General features: G+C 43.0%; 3 protein-coding genes across 3 annotated transcripts; all 3 read left to right on the top strand.

The window, feature by feature from the left end:
* Nucleotides 1-580: 580 nt before the first annotated feature.
* nol12 (nucleolar protein 12) lies at nt 581-2,675 on the top strand. The gene is made up of 6 exons (XM_071474413.1): nt 581-762; nt 1,177-1,282; nt 1,367-1,415; nt 1,511-1,659; nt 1,806-1,903; nt 2,196-2,675. The coding sequence occupies exons 1-6, from the start codon at nt 653-655 to the stop codon at nt 2,389-2,391; spliced, it is 708 nt and encodes a 235-aa protein (XP_071330514.1). The 5' UTR covers nt 581-652; the 3' UTR covers nt 2,392-2,675.
* A 463-nt stretch (nt 2,676-3,138) lies between these two features.
* Nucleotides 3,139-9,662, top strand: LOC139609218 (micronuclear linker histone polyprotein). The gene is made up of 5 exons (XM_071463514.1): nt 3,139-5,773; nt 6,128-6,312; nt 6,636-8,751; nt 8,974-9,091; nt 9,537-9,662. The coding sequence occupies exons 2-5, from the start codon at nt 6,222-6,224 to the stop codon at nt 9,660-9,662; spliced, it is 2,451 nt and encodes an 816-aa protein (XP_071319615.1). The 5' UTR covers nt 3,139-5,773; nt 6,128-6,221.
* Nucleotides 9,663-10,411: 749 nt separating this feature from the next.
* On the top strand, nt 10,412-23,086 carry triobpb (TRIO and F-actin binding protein b). Its single transcript, XM_071474407.1, has 13 exons — nt 10,412-10,870; nt 13,484-13,540; nt 13,992-14,060; nt 14,208-14,297; nt 14,547-14,656; nt 16,162-16,603; nt 17,633-17,882; nt 18,472-18,583; nt 19,640-19,799; nt 20,182-20,283; nt 21,316-21,402; nt 21,721-21,925; nt 22,070-23,086. The coding sequence occupies exons 1-12, from the start codon at nt 10,865-10,867 to the stop codon at nt 21,880-21,882; spliced, it is 1,647 nt and encodes a 548-aa protein (XP_071330508.1). The 5' UTR covers nt 10,412-10,864; the 3' UTR covers nt 21,883-21,925; nt 22,070-23,086.
* The last annotated feature ends 245 nt before the right edge of the window (nt 23,087-23,331 follow it).

Consider the following 23,331-nt stretch of genomic DNA (forward strand, 5'->3'; position numbering starts at 1 on the left):
GTGTGAATGCCAGTGTAAAACTGTTGTGTGAGGGTTATTGCTTCTTCTTTCACACACACTCTGTTTAACACAGTAAACAATGCACATCTCTGTTTAATTGAGATGCTCCCAGAAATTCACAGAGATGACATGCCTGGATCCATAAGGAGTCCCTGCCACCGGAGGGAGTGGCAGTGTGCAGCACAAAACAGCTGATCACCTCAAAGGTGTCAGAGGGTTCTGGATAGTGCAATTACTGAACAAGAAAATATAAAATAAAATACAGTAAAGGAGACTAGCAGAGTGCAGTCATTACATCATGATGACTGGAAGTGTGGATCATGTAATTTCATTTGACATTCTGATGAATATATAAGATAACGGCCTGATACTAAACACATCATGCTGTCTACAATTATGCGCTTACAATAAGTAGTTCATATTTAAAGAAGCAGCACCTCATGAAATATTTTTATATAAGCAGAGATGTGACTACGGCCATTGTTCAGCCTGAAGATGTGCCTGAAACAACAAAATCGTTGTGTTTTAAACATTTAGGTTGAGCGGATCCTTTAAGACCAATGAGTCCTTGTTTCTAGCCGGACAAAGATAATTGGTGTGCTCTTTAGCAAGAGAAGCCGGAAGTAGCCAAGAGTAAACTCACGTGCACAACATGAAAAACGCAAAAAAACACAACAATGGATCCAAAAAGGCGAAGTTCAAGGCAGGGTCGAAGAAAAGAGAAAACAAATGCATCGTAATGTTTGACGACAAAGAGAGAAAGTAAGTTTATCTCCTGATAACAGTTTTTAACATAGCAGTTGTTAGCTAGCATCTTAGCATTAGCTGTCACTGCTCTGCTTCAGTAGGGTTAGCATTAGCATTCTGCCAAGTATTTCTGTTACTTTGAAAACATTTAAGTGCAGGGTGTCTTATGGCAGAGTTAACTCAAACCAAGTAAGTGCGGATATTTTGAAATAAGTATATACAGTGCAGAACAGTATATAGTTAAGTTTTAATAAGTATTCCTTAAACTCTGAAGCATTTAGGTATCAGTTTGAATTGTAAGCAACAGATTTCACTGAAAAAAATAAACATACAATGTTTCTGTCATACATATCCTGTAAGATATATTAACCTGCAGAGACTTAAAAAGGTGACTGGTTTCTTAAGTTTCGTCCCTTTCTCATCCATCAGTGACTACCTAACTGGTTTCCATAAGCGAAAGGTGGAAAGGAGGAAAGCAGCAGAAGCAGAAATTCGTAAGAAAATCAAGGAAGAGCAAATCAGAGTCAGAGAAGAGGTAAGTGTTAAATAAAAGATCAGGAACTGTGCGAGTACGTAAGGAAAGGATGTACTGATGTTATGTTGGGCTATCTTTTTTTAGAGGCATAAAGAATACATGAAGATGCTGAAGGAGAGGACAGAAGCTCTGGGTGAGTTAAAGTTAGTCAGCAGGTCATTTTACCAGTTAGTAGCTCTTGAGAAATTGCACTGATTGCTTTTTTCCTCACCCGATTTAATCTTTCAGAGGAGTGTGAAGAAGACGATCTGGAGGATGCAATAACCAGTACAACGGAGTCTGTACAGTACGATCACCCCAACCACACTGTCACCGTCACAACCATCAGTGATCTTGACCTCACTGGGGCTCACCTGCTTGGACCTGCCGCACATCAGGTAGATCGACAAGCCTCAATTCATCCTAGCAGACGTTATGTGTGCTCTTGATGAGCCTCGAGCCTTCATGATCTCCCTGAAGGAAAGCCATAACTGATACTGATGGCAATAAAACGATATTGACACTGAAAATCTTTGCTTTGAAGGATAACGGGGAGAGCAAGGATGAAGAAAATAAGGAGGAAGAGGAGCAGAAAACGAATGCAATGCCAAGAAAAGCAGGCAACCCAATCATGAATAAAAAGTAAGCTGCTCATCATGCAGGTCTCAATATATTAGCCTGATAAAACGTGGCTAGTTTTCCTTTTGGCTTTTCGTCAGATGTCATTTGTATATGTTATAACTTAAATGTTGGATTAAGAAACCTCAGTGAATGCAGAAATGCATGCACACTGTGATTGCTGCTAAATGTGCTGTACGCCCCAGAAACACAGCGGTGGCAGATGTTTCTTAAACTTGTCTGCCTGTCATCTTCCAGACCCTCTCACTCCAGCTGTTTTTTTTTTTTTTTTCCTCTCTCTCCCCTGCTGCTGCAGGATCCGCTCCCTAATGGCGTCGCTCAACACTTGCACCAGCAAGCAGAAGAGGAAAGGGAAGCAGGAAGGCCGAAGAGGACGAGGCCGTCCGACAGACAAGAGGCGTGGTGTCGCAGAGACTAAAAAGAGAGCCGGTAGGACCAGCAAGTGGCAGAGGCGTCGACAGACTGGAAAGAGGGTGCATCATCAGGACTGAAAGAGTCTGTGTGTAAAAATACTATGTAAGGTCTGAACTGTGAAGAGACTTGACGCCTTGTGTCAGATTTATGCTCCTGTATTTGAGCAGGACAAGTGTGTACTGAAAGTTGACACAAGCTGATGTGGACGCTCAGTGTCTACACCATGTTGGACCTTCTGTTATGTCAATATTTCCACAGTACCTGCCACTTGAAATCTTGAGCTCAAATTTGTACATTTTTCAAAGCAAAGCTGTTTTTGTAGTGTTATTTCTTAAAATAAACTTTACCATATTTACTGAAATTGTGATTGAATGAAATATTAACCTTGCTAACAAGTCGCCTTTTGTTGCAGCCATATGTGACACACTGTCAGTGTGCTCTGTGTGGAATTTTGTCCCCCTGTGGTCGATTGTTTGATAGGAAACCTGACGCTGTTGTCAACATCCTCTCTAGAACATGAGGAAATCAACCCTTAGCTCTGTGTTTCCTCATTGCTCAGTATTACCTGTGTGGGATCTAAAGGAGAACTGACCACTGTTTCTCCTAGAGCATCTTAGTCACTGTTCACATGAAGAACCTAAAACCACACAGCCATCGGTTTTAATGTATGTTACCCCCCCACCCCACCCCACATGACCAGTGTTTATTTATTTACGTTAACCTGAGCCGGCGTGTGCCAGCTGTCACTAGCATGAGCGTTTCATTTTGCTTTCTAAAGCCCATGATATTTAATACAACCGCTCAATACAGGAAGCGGCGGGCCACTGGCTCCATGTTGGCTCTGGGTCTGCGTGTCCTACGGGCTCCCCGCTGTGTTAACTGAGAGCCACCATGGCCGTCATGGATGCTTCAGTTTCACTCATTGTCGGAGCAGCCAATCGGATTGATTTGAGAGTTTGGCAGCTTGAGAGCACAGAGAGCATGGAGAAGAGGAGGCATGTGCCTGATGAGGGTTTGGTGGGCATTTTATCCTCGGACTCATCATGACATATTCTAAATTGAGCTGACAGCGGGAGCTTCTCTTGTCAGGTAATGCTCATCAATTCATTTCACATTTTTCTATCAAAGCCATCACAAGAGGTTGCAAAAAAAAAAACAAACCCTGTCTTAATAGGTTCATTCACCTTTCCCTCTTATCATTGCAGGCAGTGGTGCTTGTGAAAGCTGTGAAATTACTGTGCGTGTGTCTTGTGGTTGGCATTAATCCTCCTCTGTGTGCAGCTTTGGCTGGATTGTGTTTCACTGTCCTCTAGTGTGATTAGTTATCACCTATCCAAACAGTTCTGCTTTAGATCTAGCATGAACCATGAAATAAAGAACCTCTTTAGTATTCAGTGTGAGCTGCTGCTCTGTGCTTACACCTGTCTGCGGTGATGCAGTGTCACAGCCAGACTCAGCAGCATGTACAATTATCTTTGCAATATTTAAAACGAGACTATTGCATGTTTTTCTTGTTCTTATGTCACCGTACACTGTGTGTGAAAGATGCTCTGCAAGTTCTTCAAAATATATATTACTGATGACATGCATGAGTACATAACACTACTAAACTTTTTTTAACTGCAACAATTTCCAGTGGTTTAGTCATCATAACGGTTTTCCATTTATCCATACAGAGGAGTTTGGTTTATGTTGATACTGTTTGGTTTACAGTATATATCACTGCGACACTGCTCTTCGACCCTATGTTACTGTTTCTCAGTTTTTCTCTGCGGGATGTAATGAGCAGGCAGGTTCCCCCTCCGGACCCACCATGCCCCTCTCAGGCGACGAGCCCATCTGCCCCAAGTTCCAGCCCAACATCTTCGACCCCTCCCGCTGCCATGACTGCCTGCGCCAGAGGCACCTGCACGCCGGCGCAGAGGAGAGCACCCAGATAGCACCACAGCAGAAATCCACAACAGACACTGGAACTGGGGCTATAAACAGGACTGGAACTGGGATTGGGGCAGGCAAAGGAGAGTTGTTAACACCAATCCCATCCCAGGCAGAGGAAAGAGACACCACCAGCAGCAAGGTAAGAAAGAAGAGAAGCAACATGGGAAGAGGGAGGAGGGAGATGTACAGAGCAGCTAGGTAACAGGGTAGAGATGGGCACAAGAGCGGAATATGTGCTGAGTGATGGGATTAGCTCGACGTGAAGAGAGGCAGGAAGAGAGCATTAGAGGTCACAGGTGATGTCACCAAGGCAGCAATACACTGGGGGTTAGATGCTCAGTCAAGGGAAACACAAATGAGATTCTACTGCATTGCTTGATCCGGTTTTTTATCTCTCTTGCAGATCAGAAATGATGTATAAAGTTTCATGATATAATTTGGAATTTAAAATATTTGTGTTCAGTGTGTCTGTGGTAGTGTAAAATATCAAAGTTTCTATCCATTTCACACGCTGAACATGTAAACACAGTTAGTGGGATCATGTGTGTGTCTTTGTTGCTTGTGAGTAAATGAAGAAAAGGTCAGAGACGGAGAATGAGAGGTAACGGTGAGGAGCAGGGCGGTAGCAGTGGCTCCTATTATAAATTAATGTAGTTGGATCACTTACTGGCCTCGCGGGAATCACTTGAAATTTTAGAAAAAGGAGTAATGTACAGAAAGGACGGGCGTGTTTACTCTAATAAAACTGTGACAACTCTACATTTGTCTATTTACCCTACTTCCATGACATAATTGCAGTTGTCGGGTGACAGTAATGCATCTCAAAACATGGTGGATATAGAACTGTAGCACTGAAGATCCTTTGTAATACCATACCTCCAATTTCCTGAAAGAAGTAGAGATCAGTGGCAGTCACTCACGTTAACAGACACGTTTTACATCCTTTTTACAACAATCTATGTCAAGAGAAGGGTTTATGGCACGAAAAAAAGTGCTGAAATATTAATAAGGAAAGCCACAAGCCGGGTCAAGTTACAGAGGTGTAACCCTAATCGAAGAGCAGACTGAACATGTGAGTGTGTGTCAGAGAGGACAGACACTATTCAGCTAACACTTTACTCTAAGAGATGGAGCCAGACACACAGATCTAGGATTGTTATGTATGCACATTTCTACTCTGATGTAAAGTCACTGCGTATTCACTGTGAACCTATATGCTAAGAAGGAAAGCTGCCTGAGGATTGGTCATGACATTTTTTAAGCATTACCCTGGTTTGGAGGCACAGTCGTCGTGAGGAGCATCATCAGTGCTTCTTCCTGAGATGGAGTTCGCCGCGACATTGTGATTGGCCCGTGTCTTGCCTTGTCATCCTATCAGGAGGATTCTGACTCTCTGTCGGTGGTGAGCAGCTACTGTGATGTCAGTGGAGGCGGTCTAGGTTATGGGGAGAGCTCTTTGTGCATCCTGAGCCCTGACTGTGAGCTTTACATCTGTGACGGCGACGACGACAGCACTGACAGGTGGGAGCACTGATAATAAGAGATTTGAGTTTATTGTAGACATGTCTCGTAGACTGTTTTAGTGGAATGTCATTACAAGTACTGTTTAATCATTTAAAAACATTGGCAAGCACTGTAGTGAGTAGTCATATTTGTAGTCTCACCAGTTCTATTCACCAGGTTCTCAGACCCAAAACTGTCAAGTTGTGTGGTGCGCTTGCCAAGTTTCTCTATGAAATTTATATTATACAGATTAAATTCCTCCACCTCTTCGTCTCTTCCTTTTCTCCCCTCCTTCTGGCCCTTCACTCTATCAATCTTTCACCTTTCCACCTCTTCTCTTGTCATTCTTCTCACATCTCCTCTTCCATGTAGCTGTCGTGACCAGAGCGACTACCAGGAGTTCAGCAGCTCCATCAGTGCAGAGGACGAATACCTGCCGATCCATCGCCGTCCGACCAAACTCGACATGACCAGGCTTGACCCTCCACCCCACCGGGCCAACCCTCGGGCATGGATGGAAGAAGCTCGGAGTCGAGACGGCTTCACCAGGCGATCAGGTACGTGAAGGCTGACCTTGTATATTCTATTTCAAGTCCTGTGGACCAGTAGACCGAGCCTTTAGTAAACCTATGACTTACTGCACTTGACCAATCCATATCCAGTTACAGCCAAAGGTGTTCTTTACTTGGCAATGCTCTTTGATGTCACCAGCTGAGGTGTCCCTGAGCAATTATCAGTAATGCAATATAGCTCAGTTTGTGTCAGGAAGCCTCTGGTAGTTGCTCAGTAGTTGAACTTTGATGTTTGCATCTCTTATTTCTGCTATCCCTCCCTCTTTCTATTTCTGTCCCACTGCCTGACTCCTTTTTTCTTCTTCTAGGGATAAAAGAAGACAGAGAGAAACGTGAAAGTGGCTACTTCTCCCTGGGGAGAGCAGCGGGTGCCCGTTCGCTTCGTGATAACAGCCCGTCTGGTCCTTTCCGCCATTTTGAGAGAGGACATCCCATCTTCAGCGGCAGAAATGTTGAGCCCAAAGATACCATCCCATTCAGAAACCCTAATCTTTGTGTGGCGTCTGAAAGGCAGATACCAGAAAATCTAAATGAGGATCTCCCTGTGGAAATCCCTCCTCCTGACCCCTATGAAATTGCCATAGAGGTTGAGGCGCAAGTTGGCCCCCGTTCTCCGAGTCCTACTCCTTTTAAGATAGCAGAGTCACTGGCCTCACCAGGCCGAAAGGGTCTCAGCAGTTCGTATGGCCGGGGAAACCCTTCATCTCACGTTTCTTCCTATCAGCAATCAGGACGTTATGATTCCTCAAGGCAAAGCTCAGCTCTGCAATCCCGCTCTTCTTCTCCCTCACGTGGAAATTTACCATTCAGACGCAGTGAATCCACTGCTTCCCTCAGCAGGCATAACTTTGATGGTGGAGGGTGGTCACAAGGGACAGAACCACGATCCAGAAGCTGCTTGCAAAGCACTCATGCTCGAAGTGTTGAGTCAGGAACTCTGCCAAGAAACTTCAAATCGTTTGCTAGTTCAGTCAAATCCCAGTCCAGCACTATTTCTGATTTTAGGAGTGCCTTGAGGAAAACAGAAGTAAATGGGTCTTTTAGTGGTCGGGGTCATGACAGCAGAAGCTCATCTCCCTCAAGGAGAGACTATAACCCTCCAGGCCAAATGCCTCTTCGCAAAACTGAAACCACCAGCAGGTCACCACATGGACGTGGGCGTGACAGTCGTACTTCGTCTCCATCTAGGAGAACTTCACAGAGTCGTCGTGACAGTCACAGTTCCTCACCAACAAGGAGAAATTACAGCTCTTCTAGCCAATCTGTCCTTCGTAAATCTGAATCAATTCTATCTCTGAACAGACGTGGTCACAGTGGACGCTGTGGCTCGCCCATAAGGGAGGGCTATGATATTGAAAGCCAGGCTCTGCTGCGAAATTCAACAGCAAGGAATGGACTGAATGATCAAGAACATGAACATGAAAGTGCCACTATGTCTCCACCCAGGCGAGTTCATCACGCACCACGTCAATCTATACTCCGTAAGACCGAACCGAGCGCTGTTGGTAGCAGTGGAGGTCGTGAAAGCCGTTGTTCTTCCCCTGGAAGAAGAGGCCATGAAACCCCTGGTCAGTATCAACTTAGGAAAACAGACACCAATGTTTCATTAAACAGCCAAAGTCGTGAAAGCCGTAACTCCTCGCCTTCGAGGAGAGGCTATGAAGCTCCTTCTCAGTCTCTGCTCCGCAAGTCTGAAGGAAACAGTTCTGTCAGAACTCACAATATCCACGGCTCGTTGCCTTCAAGGAATACCTATGACATTCCTGAACAGCACTCACTGTGGAAAACAGAAAGTTGCAGCTCTCTAAACAGCAAGAGACACAATAGCCGCAACTCTTCTCCCTCTGGAAAGGGCAACAGGGACCCGCTGGTTTACTCATTTCTCAGAAATACCTCTAATGGAGACTCCAGCCGTTCCTTCCAGAGGAAAAACACAGACAATGACTCAAAATCTGACTCCAAACACTCACCACACTCCTGGCGGGAATCAGCTCATTCCCTTCGTAGCTCTTCATTATCTCGTGCCGCTTCACCCTCTAGACAGACCACAAATGGCAGCAGAACAGCTTTCGTCACCTTGGAAGCACCCAGGAGCCCCAGCAGCATCAGACCTAGAGTTGGTGGACACGTCTTCGAGGATTGCTGCCCCTCTCCTAATGACAAAAGGCCCTCCCACCGCACACGCAGCCCTTCTCCTTCACCTCGGACTCAAATCCAGACGCACACCTCCTCCCAGAGCTCCATGGAGTCCTCAGAGTCGGGCCAACTGTCAGTGGGGTCCACGGGAAGGAACAGGGAGGAATACGCTATGATGGCCAACCTGCCAAAGGTCAAAATGATCCATCAGAGGGAGGGACCGGGCCACAAGGGCCGTCCTCAGAACCAGCAGCCCTCTCGGAGACAGGAACTCTTCAAACCAGCCAGGTCAGACTTATATTAAAGCACAAGGAAGCACTGGTGTTGGCAAAAATATTGTACTGTGGTTAATGTTACATACTGAAATGGTCCAATTGCATGTATTTTCATGGCATTTCAGGTGTGTAAAATCACACCCCTATGCTAAATCTCGATCACTTTACTTCTTCTGCACCATCAGATTGGATAGATTTGACCAAACACTATGATAACCTGTCTTTGCTGTTCCAGCCACTCCTTGAGCAAACATCCATCCAGAGAGTGGGAAGATACAGTAGACACTGAGAGAGAATGGCACTATAGCGGCAGTGGGTATCTATCTCGGGCTCACTCCTCCACCTCATTGCAGGTAGGCTAGTTTGGGTGAAGGAAACATTGGTTTCATTGGAGTAACCTTGAAAAAAAAAACAAACATTTCTGGCAGAATTTTTGATTAGTAAAAAAGGCAGGATGCTCTTCTTCTGTTTTTCCAGTAAGGATGATCGAAATCCTAATTGTATTTTTGAGATCTCAAAGTACAGAGAGACACGACAGAGAGAATGGCATGAAGTGCTGGTAATTGGGCTTTAAATCGATACAGCAGTATGTGCACTGCAATAAGAGCCCCCCCCCATACAATGTTATTCAGTGTTTGTGCTCTGTGATTCTCACCTGCCTCGTTTGTTAATGCTTAACCACATCTTCCACATACCATACACCTGATTTGAAAAAGTCTGTGGATGTGAAACTCGGGAGGTTTCTATATTTGCTCATTAGCTTTGATTATCTCCATAACCACAAGCTGTTCTTTCCAGAGGTCTGGCAGTCCTACGGCAGATGAGGGCAGTTCTTGGAAAGGTAATCACCACAGATCAGAACAAATGCAGGTATGTGGTGCAGCCAGTCCATTTACAGTGAATGTGTATCCTCTTAGTGTATGAACGTGTATGCATATGTGGAGACGGCCTCTCTCCCACTGCGCCATATTGGGAGGGAACAGCCGATTTTTCTCTTATCACTAATGTTTGCAGTGAACGTCATAAACCTGCTGCACATATGGTTCAGTGCTAGTTTATTGTGGTTTGGTCTATTTCAATATACACTATCTTTCTGTTACATATTTACTAGACTGCTGCTGGCAGCTTGTCCAGTGTTCACACAGATTCTGTCAAGCTTTTCATGTACGTGGCACCCTAACCTGCTGGCATATCCATATCTGCACTGTGCTGCTTTTTATATTCTCTGCTTGTGTGTCTGGAGACTTCACCTACAGCCTACAGGCATTTCATAAGACTGACTGAGCTTTGTCAATTGTGGTCTGCTGGGGCATGTGTTGAAATTCCTGAACTGAAACCAATAGCTACCAAGAGAGGGTTTTTGGAGGGGGAAGTGCCACTTTGTATGCAAACCCAAAGATATTCAGTCTGGAAAATAAAGCCAGTAAATTTAGTTTTACTGTAAAGTTGGGCACTACGTAACTTTACCATGTCAAGGACCCAACAAGAGCTTTGAGAGGTCTGGTCCTAGGAAAAAGGAAGCAGTGACTCTTCGCATGAAACAGTCATTTTTATTGTTTTTTTTTTTTTTTTTTTTTGCTATTGCAATTGATCGAGATCGAGATATTCCACATGTGTCCCCTCCACTTAATCCCCTGATTGCCCCGGACCCCAGCCTGGGAGCCAGCACCGTGCGGTTAGGTGGGTTTGTTTTCTCCAACAACGCTCTCCGCGGATCCGCCCAGGAAGTGGCAGACACGGGGCAGAGAGAGCAGACTCACGGCCAGCTCACACGTAACGCTGGCTCCCCACGACTTGTCACAAAGTTAAGAAACAGTAACTTTTAGACTCCGGCAGTTTATTTATTATTATTGTCCGGTCGGGTGAATGCACTTTCCCCTTAAGGCAGGACAGAAAATCAGCTCTGACCGTCGGCGGCTCGCTTGATGAAGTTAGCATGGGGATGAATGGCGGGGTTTTATTTAATTTCGCCTAACGCCAGCGCTCTGCTGGAAAGTATCGTTTTTAACCGAGGCGTTTAGCCAGAGCTGGAGAGTAAGTTTGAGAGCAGGGAAAGCTTTTTGTTTGCGTGAGGTAACGGTACTTTTTCTTTTGTCTTCATTTCATCGTCTCCGGATCCTGCTATCATGACGGTAAGTTAAGTTGTACCTTGAAAGCAGTTTGTTTTTCCTGTTTGTCACGTCTTCCTGAATTTAACATATCTCAAACGAACTCTGGTCCAAGTGCTAGCGGTTCACATCTCGCTTTGGTTTCAATGCTTTGCTTTTAAGAGAGGTTCCTGTAGATTATAGCCAGTTTTTAATGGACTCCTCTAGCCAACGTTTGTTTGATTGGAGGGGTGTGTACATTAAATGGGCAGAACTGCTTTCAAGCTGAAATATACTTGTTGTGTTGTTTGTATGTCCATGTTTACAGCTAAGCTAAGACTTGAATATTCCTGTAACAAATCTAGAAAAAGGAAATTGGTAGCGTCTAGGTGTGGTGTAGCTTGATCTGTTGACCCTGTGTTGTTTACAGTAGAAGTGTTATTAGTCAGTAGCTTGTATGTGTCACTTGTTACAGCCATCTGTGACACATGCTCCATGTTTACACACTCACAGACAATGTTTTCATAAAATAACCTGCAGGTATTTGGCTCTAAACCATTATTATCCAGGAACTGTGATCACAATGAGTGTATCGTTAGGTATACTCCTGTTCACATTGTTCAGAGAGCTAATCTATTTAACTAAACAGAGACAAGCGAGGGGGGGGGGGGGGGCATACATGCTGTAATAGGCCTAAAGGACAAGGCTGAGCTCACCAGACAATGCTCCTCTATGCTGATGGGAGACAGGAGTCAGGAACAGTGGACGTTGTCTCAAGCTGTCGCCAGTGTTTGACCTTCTTCCTTCTGTTTTGGACCTTTGAGGGAAGGTCACTGATCTGAGAGCACATGACAAAGGAGAGACACTGTTGCATTAGGGTTATTCATAACAGATGCTGCCATTTTTTCCACTGTCTGCTTATATGCATGTATCGACTAGATAACATTAAATTACTGTATGATGAGGTTTGACACATATTAACGTGCTCCAACAGTTCATTTCCATATACACACACTTTTATGGAAGAAGTCACTGGTGATTAATCTTTTTAATCTCATTTATGTTGCAAAGTGCAGTTGTTTACCTCTGGAACAATGTCCCTATTGTTCTTATAGCTGACAGCTGATGATCCAGCCATTAGTTGTGATTGTTTACCTTATTTATTGATGTTGACAGTAGATTTAACTGGAACACAGTTCTTATCAAATTTAACAGTGCATTCATATCTTCTCAACATGGTGTTGCCCAACACATTATTCCCTTTACACAGTCTATTGGAAGTCACCAGACCTTAAAATTTGTTAGATTAAAGAAGATCAGTGGCATAGATGAGCTGACTTGTGCAGAGAAAAAAAAAGGGTGGTGCTGTGGCTTACAAGAGCGCAACTCAAGCCAGGAAGGGAGTATAAATACAGAACAGGGGTGGTTAGAGCTGACAGAACAGACTTAGAAACTATATTAGAGTTCAAACAAAGAGGGAGCAGAACAAAATGATGTAGAAAGCTGATGAAATGAACTACAAGCAGTTGCAACAGAGGAAAAAAAGAGACACCAGTGGGAGATGAGATGACGAATGCAGTGAGAGATTTAAAAGTGAGGAGTGCACATGCTAGTGAAGGGGAGATAAGCAAAGTCAGGAATGTATGTAGGAAAAAGTTGCCTAATCTTAATCTGGGATCACCACATCTTGAGGTACCTAGTGCATGTTTTCCTCTTCCTGTCATCGTGTCAAAAGCAGAAACAGGCCTCTTCCTGGAAATGGTGGAGAGTAGCTTAAGCCTGTTTCAATGCACTGTCTACACACCACACAGCTACACAGCTGCAGCAAGAGACATACAAAATATTTCATCATGCGCAGCAGAGTTGAGTTATGAACAGAAAAGTAGACACTGGTGTTTCCACTGCAAATCTCTTGAGTTTCCGAATCTTTCCTCCCTTCACTAAGGATGTGCTGCTCCAAGTCCTAAGCTTTCTGTCTGTTGTCTTCAGATATTTTGTGTCCCCCAGCCTTTACACTGTCTTGTTTCCTGCCATGTTTCACACCTCACATGCACCTTTCTTTGCAGCCATTGCCCTTTTCTCATATATCTGCGTCTGTGCAACAGAGCAGCACCCTGTTTGAAAACATGTTGTTGTTGATACTGTATGAACAACATGGGGCTTTACTGAATCATCACAACATACAATATTATCATCATGCTAAACATGAAGTGCTAATACTGAATTAAAGCATTAGAAACCTTGTAAACCTTTAGTGGAACCAGTACTGACTCAACCAGTTTTAACATGCATTTTAAGAAAGTAAGTTTCTCCTCAATAGCAACTGGTTTATGTCCTTTGTGGCAAAATAAGCCAGCAGCATTTACAGTGATTGTAAGCCTGTATTGGTGTGGTTGCTGCTAATTATTTGTTTAGAGAGGTGACTATATTGTGTATGCCACACCCTTCCATATGGGCTTTGTCATGTTGCTTCATTTGTTACATCTAGTCTAGTGTGTTTCTTTTCTTTTTCTTTTTTTGTCTCTGTAAAACCCTTTGAGACTTGCTTCAGATGACTGACTCTGCAAAATAACGACCTTCATATACACAGACAAGAGTTGTGTCCTTCACGGTTTGAAGGTCAGTGAACGTGACGTTGTGTACTCTCTGTCTTCGCAGCCTGACCTCCTGAACTTCAAAAAGGGATGGATGTCGAAACTGGACGACAGTGGAGAGGTAAAGAGCAGCAAAGCTGAGTGTGGTACTCCAGTCAGAAGTCACACCCTCCTCTCCCCTCCACCTTCACTACCCTCCTCCCTCAATCCCTCCTTCCTAATGAGAAAGGCTGTGTGTAAGGCGATAGCGCGAGATTATCCTGGTTATCACAGTAATAGCTTGGTGGCTTGAGGCACAACAGGTGTCTCCTCTCTTTGAATGATGTGCTTGAGTGAATTAGCTTCTCGCTTCACATCACATACTGGAAGTTTTTTCAGTTTAACACGAGGCCTCGCTGTGTCACTGCTCTTTCAGACCGGCCTCATTCTAAAGATAAATGTTAATGCTGCACTGTTTGGTGTTACAGTCTCAGATATTGTCATTGTGTTGTTTTGATAGTCTCCATATTTGGACTGAGGAGTTGCTGATCTCTGTTCAGTCTTGGATTAATCGATGAATCTTATGTGTTTAGTGGAAGAAGCACTGGTTTGTTCTGACTGATGCTGGGCTGAAGTACTACAGAGACTCAAGTGCAGAGGAGGTATATTCATTTTATAACATGATCTTGTTTTTTTATAAATGTCCTTCTCATAGTATTTATAAAAAACATGCTTGCGTGAGCATTTCAAGCATAAAGAAGCATAATGTATTGTCAGGTTGTGAACGTATTATTGTGTTTTCTGTGTAGAAAGATGATATGGACGGGGAGATTGACCTAAAATCCTGTGTGAAGGTGTCTGAGTTTGATGTGGAGAAGAACTACGGCTTTCAGATCCAGGTGAATATCTCTGTCACCGGTGACAGAATTGCTTCTTTATATTCCTCCCTTATTGTCTCCACCAAACACACCCACTCTCAGTGTCCGCTTCACTTTCTCATTATTCAGTTATCATGACTCACATCTCTGTCTCCTCCACCTCTCTGTCTCTCTATCTCTCCCTTTCAGCTTTCCTTTATCATCTCCATCTCATCCCAGTTCTGTCACATCTCTGTGTCTCCTTAACCTATTTCCTCCTCTGTTCTCCAGACTCGGGAGGCTGTGTTCACGCTGTCTGCCATGACGGCTGGGATCAGGCGGAACTGGATAGAGGTTTTAAAGAAGTGTATCCGGCCCAGCAGCTCTCCAGACCTCACACAGTAATTGCCAGTTGAATTGTTAAATATAAAAGCTCAAACATATAAACAGCTTTAGTGTGGAGATTTGAGAGGCTAAAATTAAGAAATGTATCATTTTTTCAGACCTTTTGCACTTAGCTCTCTTAATATAAGTGCTTCTTTCTTGACAGAAAATGACCTAATAACATTTAAACGTTTATAACTGATTAATTATCATGTGAAAATTAACACTTTTTGTCTCACCTTAATGCAGTGAAAAAGTTATTTACTTTACTCTATTCCATATCAATTACTGTTAATTGATTACTTTGGGTTTTTGGTATCTTGAAACTCCTCGCCCTAAAAAGCAGCGGCATCTGTGGATTTCTGCAACAAGTTATTTATAAGTTATAAGTGCTTGCACACAGTCTTAGCCTGAGTGGCCTTAGCGTTGTTTCAAATTCAGGTCTTTCTGCAGCTCAGCCTTGGATAAATACAGTCAGATAAGAGGCTCTGTTACTCACATGCACCAGTAACTTTGCCCTGGTTTTAGTTGCTGTATGCTTTGGCAGATGCAGATGAATCAAAGTTCCATTAATAGAGTGTCAGAATACAGTGTGGTCTGCTTTCATAATGACTCAGCGCCAGCTGTGCTTTGTTTGCCATTGATTTGCTTATTGTATCAACCCTGATGAATTTGTGATCGATCAGTTACTGCTTTCATTGATTTGAAATAGGATTTTAACTCAAAGTATCTCATCTCCCCTCTCAGGCTTCTCTATGGAGCTCTAGCATCAACAGTGGTGAGCCAATCAGAAGAGAGGTTATGAGCCAATCAGAATCAGTTTTATTGCCAAGTATGTTTTCACATACAAGGAATTTTTTCTGGTGATTGGTGCAATTGAAGAAGCTATTTTTGTGGCGAGAGATTTTGGTCCTGAAGGACCGCAGCCTCCTGCCAGAGGGGAGTGTCACAAAAAGTTTGTGTCCAGGGTGGGAGGAGTCAGCTACAATCTTCCTTGCACGCCTCAAAGTCCTTGAGGCGTACAGGTCCTGGAGGGATGGAAGATTGCAGCCAATCACCTTCTCCGCAGAGTGGATGATACGCTGCAGAAGAGAGTTCTGATTGGCTCAGAGCCTCTCCTCTGATTGGCTGACTGTTTTCTGAGTGATCGAATTAAATTTTATAAGCTTGCAGGTTAGATTGCAGGTAAACACTCAAAGAAACCAAATCCCCCCCAAGGCTGGACTGTGGGTCCAGGTGGGCCGGGTTTGGGGCATGGCTGAGAGTGGTGACTCCTTTGTTGTGACATCACAAAGTTACTGAAGTCCTGATGGCTCATTTTACAGTTCCTGAATACAGGCTGTGTGCATTTCTCTGTGCACTTAACACTTTTGATACTTTCACAGCATTGATATAGAACCTAGACCTGCTTTATAATAAAAAAAAAAAATCTCACTTTATACAATATGGGACCTTTAATTATTATTTTTTACTTAGATTACCTGGATTTAGAATTTATTTATTTATCTCTAATCTTCTCTAGATTACCTGACAGCAGCAGTGACAAGGAAAACTCCCACTCACGCTTTCTGCTGTCCTCACGTCGCCCATCATCACGTCACAGCGATGTTCAGTCAGAAGTACCGACCTCCGCTCCTTCAACTCAGCGTAGGTTCGACTACGTCGAGCTGTCCCCTGTTCCCGCCTCCTCCAGTCCTCTCCCAGCCAGTCAGAGAGAAGCAGGAGAGGGACAGGGGAGGGAGCACAGCCATTGGCAGGAGGAGAGGAACACGAGCAGCCAGTGGGAGGCTGTGCTGTCCAGGAAGGGCACTGGCATAGGATCGAACCAAAGGCTACGCATGGAGGAGGAGCTAGAGAAAAAGTGGGCTGAGTTTGAACGCATGCCGCTAAAGGAGATGAGCTCTTTACCATCAATGGGATCACGGACGTCCAGCCAGTCAGCCAGTGAGGCGCTGCAGAGGGAGGTAGTGCGTGAAGATGATTTCCCAATTTGCAAAATAAATTAAATGCAAATTAACCCTTCATCTGTCCTGATGAAGTAAACATTTCCTGTTTCTACCTTTTAACACTTAAGCCACTATTTTCAAACTTGCCCCTGCTCTTCAGCAGTGTTTTCCTTTTGAAATATTATGCAGTGGAAAATTGAAAGTAGAAACTGATAATGAGATCCCTTGAGAAGAATGCCTAAAGTGATACAGGAGATACTGCTGAAACCTCTGTCTGTTCTGTCTCTGTGTGCTGTGATGTGCATCGTAGTTTGAACCTGTGTTTGTGGACTGTGGCACGAAGGCTGTCTACACATGACATGCAGGCTGATCTGGTCAGTGAAGAGCTCTCCTAAATGCTGATATTTTATCATACAAGTCATATAATTTATAAACACCTGTTAAATTTATGCTAAAGAGAGGATCATGTGCATTTATTCATAAGAAACCCAGATTTTTTCTTGATGTTTAAGCTTCTTCTTCAGCTAGAATCTGATTCATTGAGAGGTCAGCTGTGAAGGGGGTTAAAGTTCAAATAATTTGAACTTTGAGCGCACTACCAAACATAAAATCCAACCAGTGCACCGTGCCCAGGGAGGCAGGGGAGCCAGCGTTGGCATCATCAGTCTGTCCTTAAGAAAACTGTGCCTCAAACTCGTGGTTCTGCCAGTGATGATGTGTAGATCACTTGTTGGCAGTGGGACACTCCAGCACATTCACTGATTTGTTGAAAATGTTCATTTAGTTGATTATGTTTATAAGTCAATAAGTATGAATCATTCCTGCTTGGCTTGGTTAAGCACATAGTCGTGCCTCACAGTTTTTAAATCCAAAAGCATCCAGTTTCTTCATATCCTAATACTGTAACTGCTCATGTCTTCCACTGCCAGCAGCAGCTTCTGTGCCATCTCATGTAAACATGCTAATCACATACTGAATTGACTTCAGGCTTCTGTCCACCACCTCAGTCGCTCAGTGGGCTTTACCTCCGCCCTCATCTTTTCTCAGGTGGCGTCACTGAGGCAGCAGCTGGAGGAGCTACAACGAGGGGGAAGAGGAGGAGGGGGAGGGAGAGGTGTGGGAGGTGTGCGGGCTGGCTGTGGCCCTGAGGCCCCCTGCGGCCGCAGCCTGGCAGCCATGGAGCGCGCTCACCGACATGCGCTGGAGGAGCTGCAGAGGCAGCACGACCGCCAGATCAAGGAGCTGGAGGTCGAGAAGGACAGGCTGCTGCTGGAGGAGACGCAGGACACTGCACGAGGTCAGCAGGCCAGACAGGGTCCAAAAGCTCAAAGACCAAAGTAACTGTTGCGTTGTACAACTGTGAAGCTGGCCATAATAGTCTTTATAAAATATGATTAAATGTTACAGTACTAAAAAGTTACTTTTACTAAACCGTTAAATGGCCAGTCATTAAGAAAGGTCATGTGATGAACAAGACTGGGGTCAAAGGTCAAATAGAGTTCATTAGGGTTCAGTTTATTTTTATTGTCAAACTACACTTGAGCAAAAAAGTATAAAAAGAATTGCTAACAAAACATCAGTGCTCCTGACTCCACTCCCATATCAGGGTGATAAATACCTGTGAATCATATGACGTCATTAAAACCTTCAATATACATAATGTTATTAATACGCTTGTTTTAATTTGGCATGAGCACTTAGTGCAGGTTAAGGCTGTGTAAAAAAAAAAAAAAAAAAGTTGTGTTCACGTTGAACTTTGTTCTGAGGAGCTGTCCTCAACAGGCCTCCATTTGTTTCGTCTCTGCGTGTCCCTGAGCCTCACCAGTCGCTGCTCTTACCAAGAGATCCTGCAGAAGTTGTGTCATGCTTGTGTGTTTGCGTTTCAGTGATGGAGGCTTTGAAGAAGAAACACAAAGAGGAGCTGGAGAGAGAGGTGGAGAAAGTGAAGAGGCTAAGCAGCGGGGTGCTAGACTCGCAGACCTTGCGAGCCCAGCAACAGTAAGTGACTTCAAATCAGTCTCTGCCAGTGTGACAGAGATGTTCACTGGCCACCCAGGAACATGTGGGCACAGGACACACAATCAGCCGGTCTCTACGTCTGTTGGCATGACACTGAACCCATCGAGAAACATTACTGAACTGTTAAGATAAAATAACATAATGGTTTCATGAAATGTTTTGATTTATTGAAGTGACAAAAATACAGAGTTTACAGAAATTCAGACATATAAAGAGCTTGTACAAGCAGCCCTGTCCTCTGTAAGCTCTTAGTCCATATTGCCTCGAAAATAAATTCTTGGTCATAGCCTGGCCCTCAGTCTCCAGCAGTGCAGGCCAACGTTGGTAATTTATGTGAATAGCTCTCTTGTGCTTTTAAGTGGGAGCTAGCTGACCACAAAAGGGTTTTCTGTGAAATAAAAGGTAGAATTTGCAGACTCTACAACAATCCAGGGTTCCTTGTCTAAGCGAGGCCATTACCGCAGCGGCCACTGGGTCCTGTCAGGCACTTGAGGAATGTAGAAGACTTTAGTCATGGATTAGTTTTCTTTTGTAAGCTTCATGAGGCCTTTGACACAACACTGTCTCAGAGGCTGCTACTGGAACCTGCAGTTTAGGGCTTATCTGTGCTGCCTACTCTGCGCTTTTTTTTTTTTTTGCTATTTGCATACTCTTCCTTATTTTTGTGGTTAATGGTCATGAGCAGTAAAGTTTTAAAACCACAGTAGAAAATATTTTCCTCATGAAAAAGGAAAAAAAAAACCCACTCATACTTTCTCAAAGCATGTTGCTGTTATTTAATGCAAAACATACTATACAATGACATTATAATTAACTGTAGAAAAACATATGAAGCATTTAATAGGAAGATTTCTTGCGAGGTTAGTTTTGGTCTGCGCATGTTGTACAGTGTAAGGAGGGGTGATCTCACTGGAGCTGTGCTGACGTGTAGTTCTGCATCTAACTCTGAACTCGATCAGTTTGTTTGTTAAATACATGTTGATTTCTATATTGATTTCTACAACAGTTTTATGTGGTGTTGGTCTGTTTCTGCAGGGCGGAAACTCAGTCCCTGCAGAGAGAGCTGGCTGGACTGTCTGAGCGCTATTCTCAGAAGTGTCTGGAGCTGAACCGAGCCGAGCAGGACAGCGCTGAGAGGGAGAGAGAGATCAGCCGTAAGGAAAGAGATATGGAGCAGCTGAGGAAAGAGAACCAGGTGAGTTGTCAGCAGATTGGAAAAACATACTCAGAAAAACAGGAAAAGTGATGCAGCAGTCTTGTCGTGTTTCAGTTGAAGTGAAAGATTGTTCTCCTTGATGTTGCACTGGCGTGTATAACTCTTAAATGCAACATGACATTTTTATGGGCTGTGTTACTATATATAAACTATTAAATTTTGAGAGGCACGGTCCCAAATTTCTGAACCATGACCGTAATTAGGCCTCACTTAAGTTATTTTTCACCATCCAGGCAATAAAAGAAAAAATGTGTGGAGCCTGCACTCTGGCTATGTAAGACTAGTGAACCATTGTCTGCAAATTTAAGTCAACCAAAGGGCGTCATTCAAAATCATAAAAACTAAATATTTTCTTCTGCAGGGCTTAAAGGCCCGTCTGACAGAGGAGCTCAGCCGTATGCGATCAAGCATCTCAGATCGGGGCACAGAGGACAACAAAGACAGGACGCCCTGTGAACTAGAGGTAAAGGCACTTACAATACTGTCAATACTGAGGAAGGGGTCTATGTCTGAGTTGGTTTTTGTAACTTTCTGAACTGATAGCCATCCCTTTCATGGGGTGCAAAGATGTGAAAATCTGACCTGCTGAATTTAAAAAAAACTACAGATTTTTTTTTAATACTAGTTTTAAATATTGATATACAGTTCTTGAATATAAATCAACAACAAAAAATGTAGCCAGTTAATCTAAGATCATTTACTTTGTGATAATTTCACATATCACAATGTTATATAGATTTACCACGGATAAAAGTGTAGTTACTGTATTTAGTTAAGCCAGGTATTACACAGAGCAGAACCTGTGTGTGCTTCATCTGACACATCATGCTCATCTAAAACAGTGATGTGGAGTTGTTAATATGGGGGAAGAGCGGGTTTAAAAAAAACTACTACGACTATTCCAACTATGCAGTGTACTCATCTATGAAGAAAAGTCATAGCAGAGGTAATATTGGAGGTTTGAAATTGAACTGGCATGATGTAAAGGATGACATGGAGTTTTTATGTCACAGTAAGTGTTGGCACAAGTGTTCATAAATACATTTACTCTAATATACTGAGGTAACAGAGTGAGTGTTAATGGTTTGCTTAATGACACTTCATCAGAGAGGTACTTGAACTCAGAAAGAAGTCTGCCTGCTGTCCAAACGAATGATACTGACATGTAACCAGCTTCTAAGAAGTATAATAAAGTAAAACCTAAAGTGTCAAGAAAAATAGCTTTTCATTTGTGATATTTCAGGTTAAGAAACCTGTGTTGTAGTTTTAGAATACGAATGGAATATCATGATAAGCAGCAATTTGCCAGAGGCCTAAGTTATGTACTGTATAAATTACAGAGAAACAGTGTTTCATAAATCATCCACAGCACAATTACTTTGGGTTTTTGTTGGACTCGAGTGATAATTATAAGGATTTAGGGTAATAGAAATATGTTCTGTGTGTTGTTGTTTTGGCAGTAAAATAAAATCACACTGTGTTGTTTTTCTCCCAGATTCTTCTCAGGGTGAAGGAAAATGAGATAGACTACTTACACAAGGAGATCAGCTGTCTAAGGAATGAACTGCAGGTTCTAAACACGGTACTGTGTGTGTTAATCCTTTGTACAAATATGTATGTGTTTTTGTATGAATGCTACACTATTAGGTGGATAATGTGGAATTTTAATCCTCAGATTTGCTTAAATGTCTTACAGCTGGAAACATCCCAGGATGAATCTATTAGTCGGCTTAGCTGCTCAATAAACACCTAGATGTTAAACCATATGAATCATGTACTTTTAGACATGTTTATAGCACATTTAGACAAAAAGTAAACATGTTTTCTTCATCGTGGATGTGATGTCACACTGTGATAGTACTGAGGAGCTAAAGCCCGTCTCTGACTCCTTGCTCCACAGGAGAAACGGCTGGCCTGTGAGCGATACACGGAGGTGCACGAGGAGCTGAGCGGGATGAAGGGCCGGAGCGAGCGAGAGATCCAAAGTCTAAAGGAGCACTTGAGGCTGGCCATGGCTGCTCTGCAGGAGGGGCAAAAACTGGGCAACAGCCTGGACCACTGACAACCTGCTGCTGGTACTAATGCGCTGGCAGGCACAGTGACAGGTGTGGACTAATGTAGAATAGGCAGGGAAATGGTACGCAGTAATGCAGCCAATGTCACTGCCCCTGTAGAGATTTCGAGAGGCAGGTATTTGTTCAACTAAAAATTCTTTCTATGTAATTTTTTTTTTTTGGTTTGTTTTACAGGTGTGTCTGCGCTGTGGTGACTGAATCAAAGATGGATACATAAGAGGAGCAGAGGGAGAGCAGGGAGATGATTGTTGGACTTGTACAGTTCCGGCTGTGTGGGGACCATGATAGTGCCTTGGTTTTCAATCACTCTGCCAATGAGCAGCATAGAGTAGCTATTAGCTGGTTTCATTACACTGGGCCACACATGCTATATAAAACTGCACTTTTTATTTTATTTTTTTTAATTTTTATTTTAGCTTTTGTGAGTGCAAGCGTGTATGAGTGCGCATTTGGTCTCATAACTGGAATATGTGTTGAGTGACATTTCTTTTTTTTTTTTATCAGGTTTTGTAGATAGAGAGTTCATGCTGTATCAGCTTTTTTATTGGATAAACTTCTCATCGCCACTGTGTCTTCTGCCTGAGACAGCAGGAGATAACACAGTTACAGTAGAGCTACTGTCATCTCAGTTTCCTATTGTACAGCTTTTGAGTTATGTTTACTCTGTGAAAATGGCACACATTTCTTTAGAAATGGGAGCTCATCATTTGATGTAATTATTTTTCTACCTAGTAATATTCATTATTGTATTGTTCATGCGAATATGAAATTTAGAAAAAAATTGGGATTAATACAGGACAAGACAGCAAAAGTTTCAAATTCCTGGCAAGCTGAATCTAATTGTACAGAAACATATTCAAAGTCAGCTTTCTTTCAGGATGCTTGTAAAAGCTGTTGAATGAATGTGGTCCCACATCACAGATGTCTCATATTTTTAAACCATGGCAGGAACTCTCAAGCTTCCAGTCTCCCCTGATCATTATTGGTATTTATGTGCCGCCACCACAACAAAATGACAGGTGTTGCATCAATGAGCCAATTTTTTATTGACAGTATGTATTGTGATAAAATGACTTATCTACCTGCGTTTTGAAAACATTTTCATATTTAATGTACTGAAGAGCCTGTATCGTCTTTGTAAATTATACACATTTTTGCAATCAGTAATAAAAATTAAAAAAAAGAAACAAACACTTCTGGTCTGTAATTTTACTGGTGCACCTGTAATTACAGGGGGACACATACAGTTCTTCCTGCTGTTCTTCATCCCTTTAAAAAAAATAAGACTATTGCCTGACATATGTAATAATCTATTTAGAGTTTATGCATAGCAGGTTCAGAAATATGTACTGTAATGCTCTGCAACTGACTTGAAATTTTTTCCTAATATTTTGTCCATCTTGTTTACATTTTCGGAGGGACATAAATATAAGAAA

Source organism: Trachinotus anak, unplaced genomic scaffold, assembly GCF_046630095.1.
Source record: "Trachinotus anak isolate AG129_WGS33_773 ecotype Australia unplaced genomic scaffold, CSIRO_AGI_Tana_v1 ptg000003l, whole genome shotgun sequence".
NCBI classification, from domain to species: domain Eukaryota; kingdom Metazoa; phylum Chordata; class Actinopteri; order Carangiformes; family Carangidae; genus Trachinotus; species Trachinotus anak.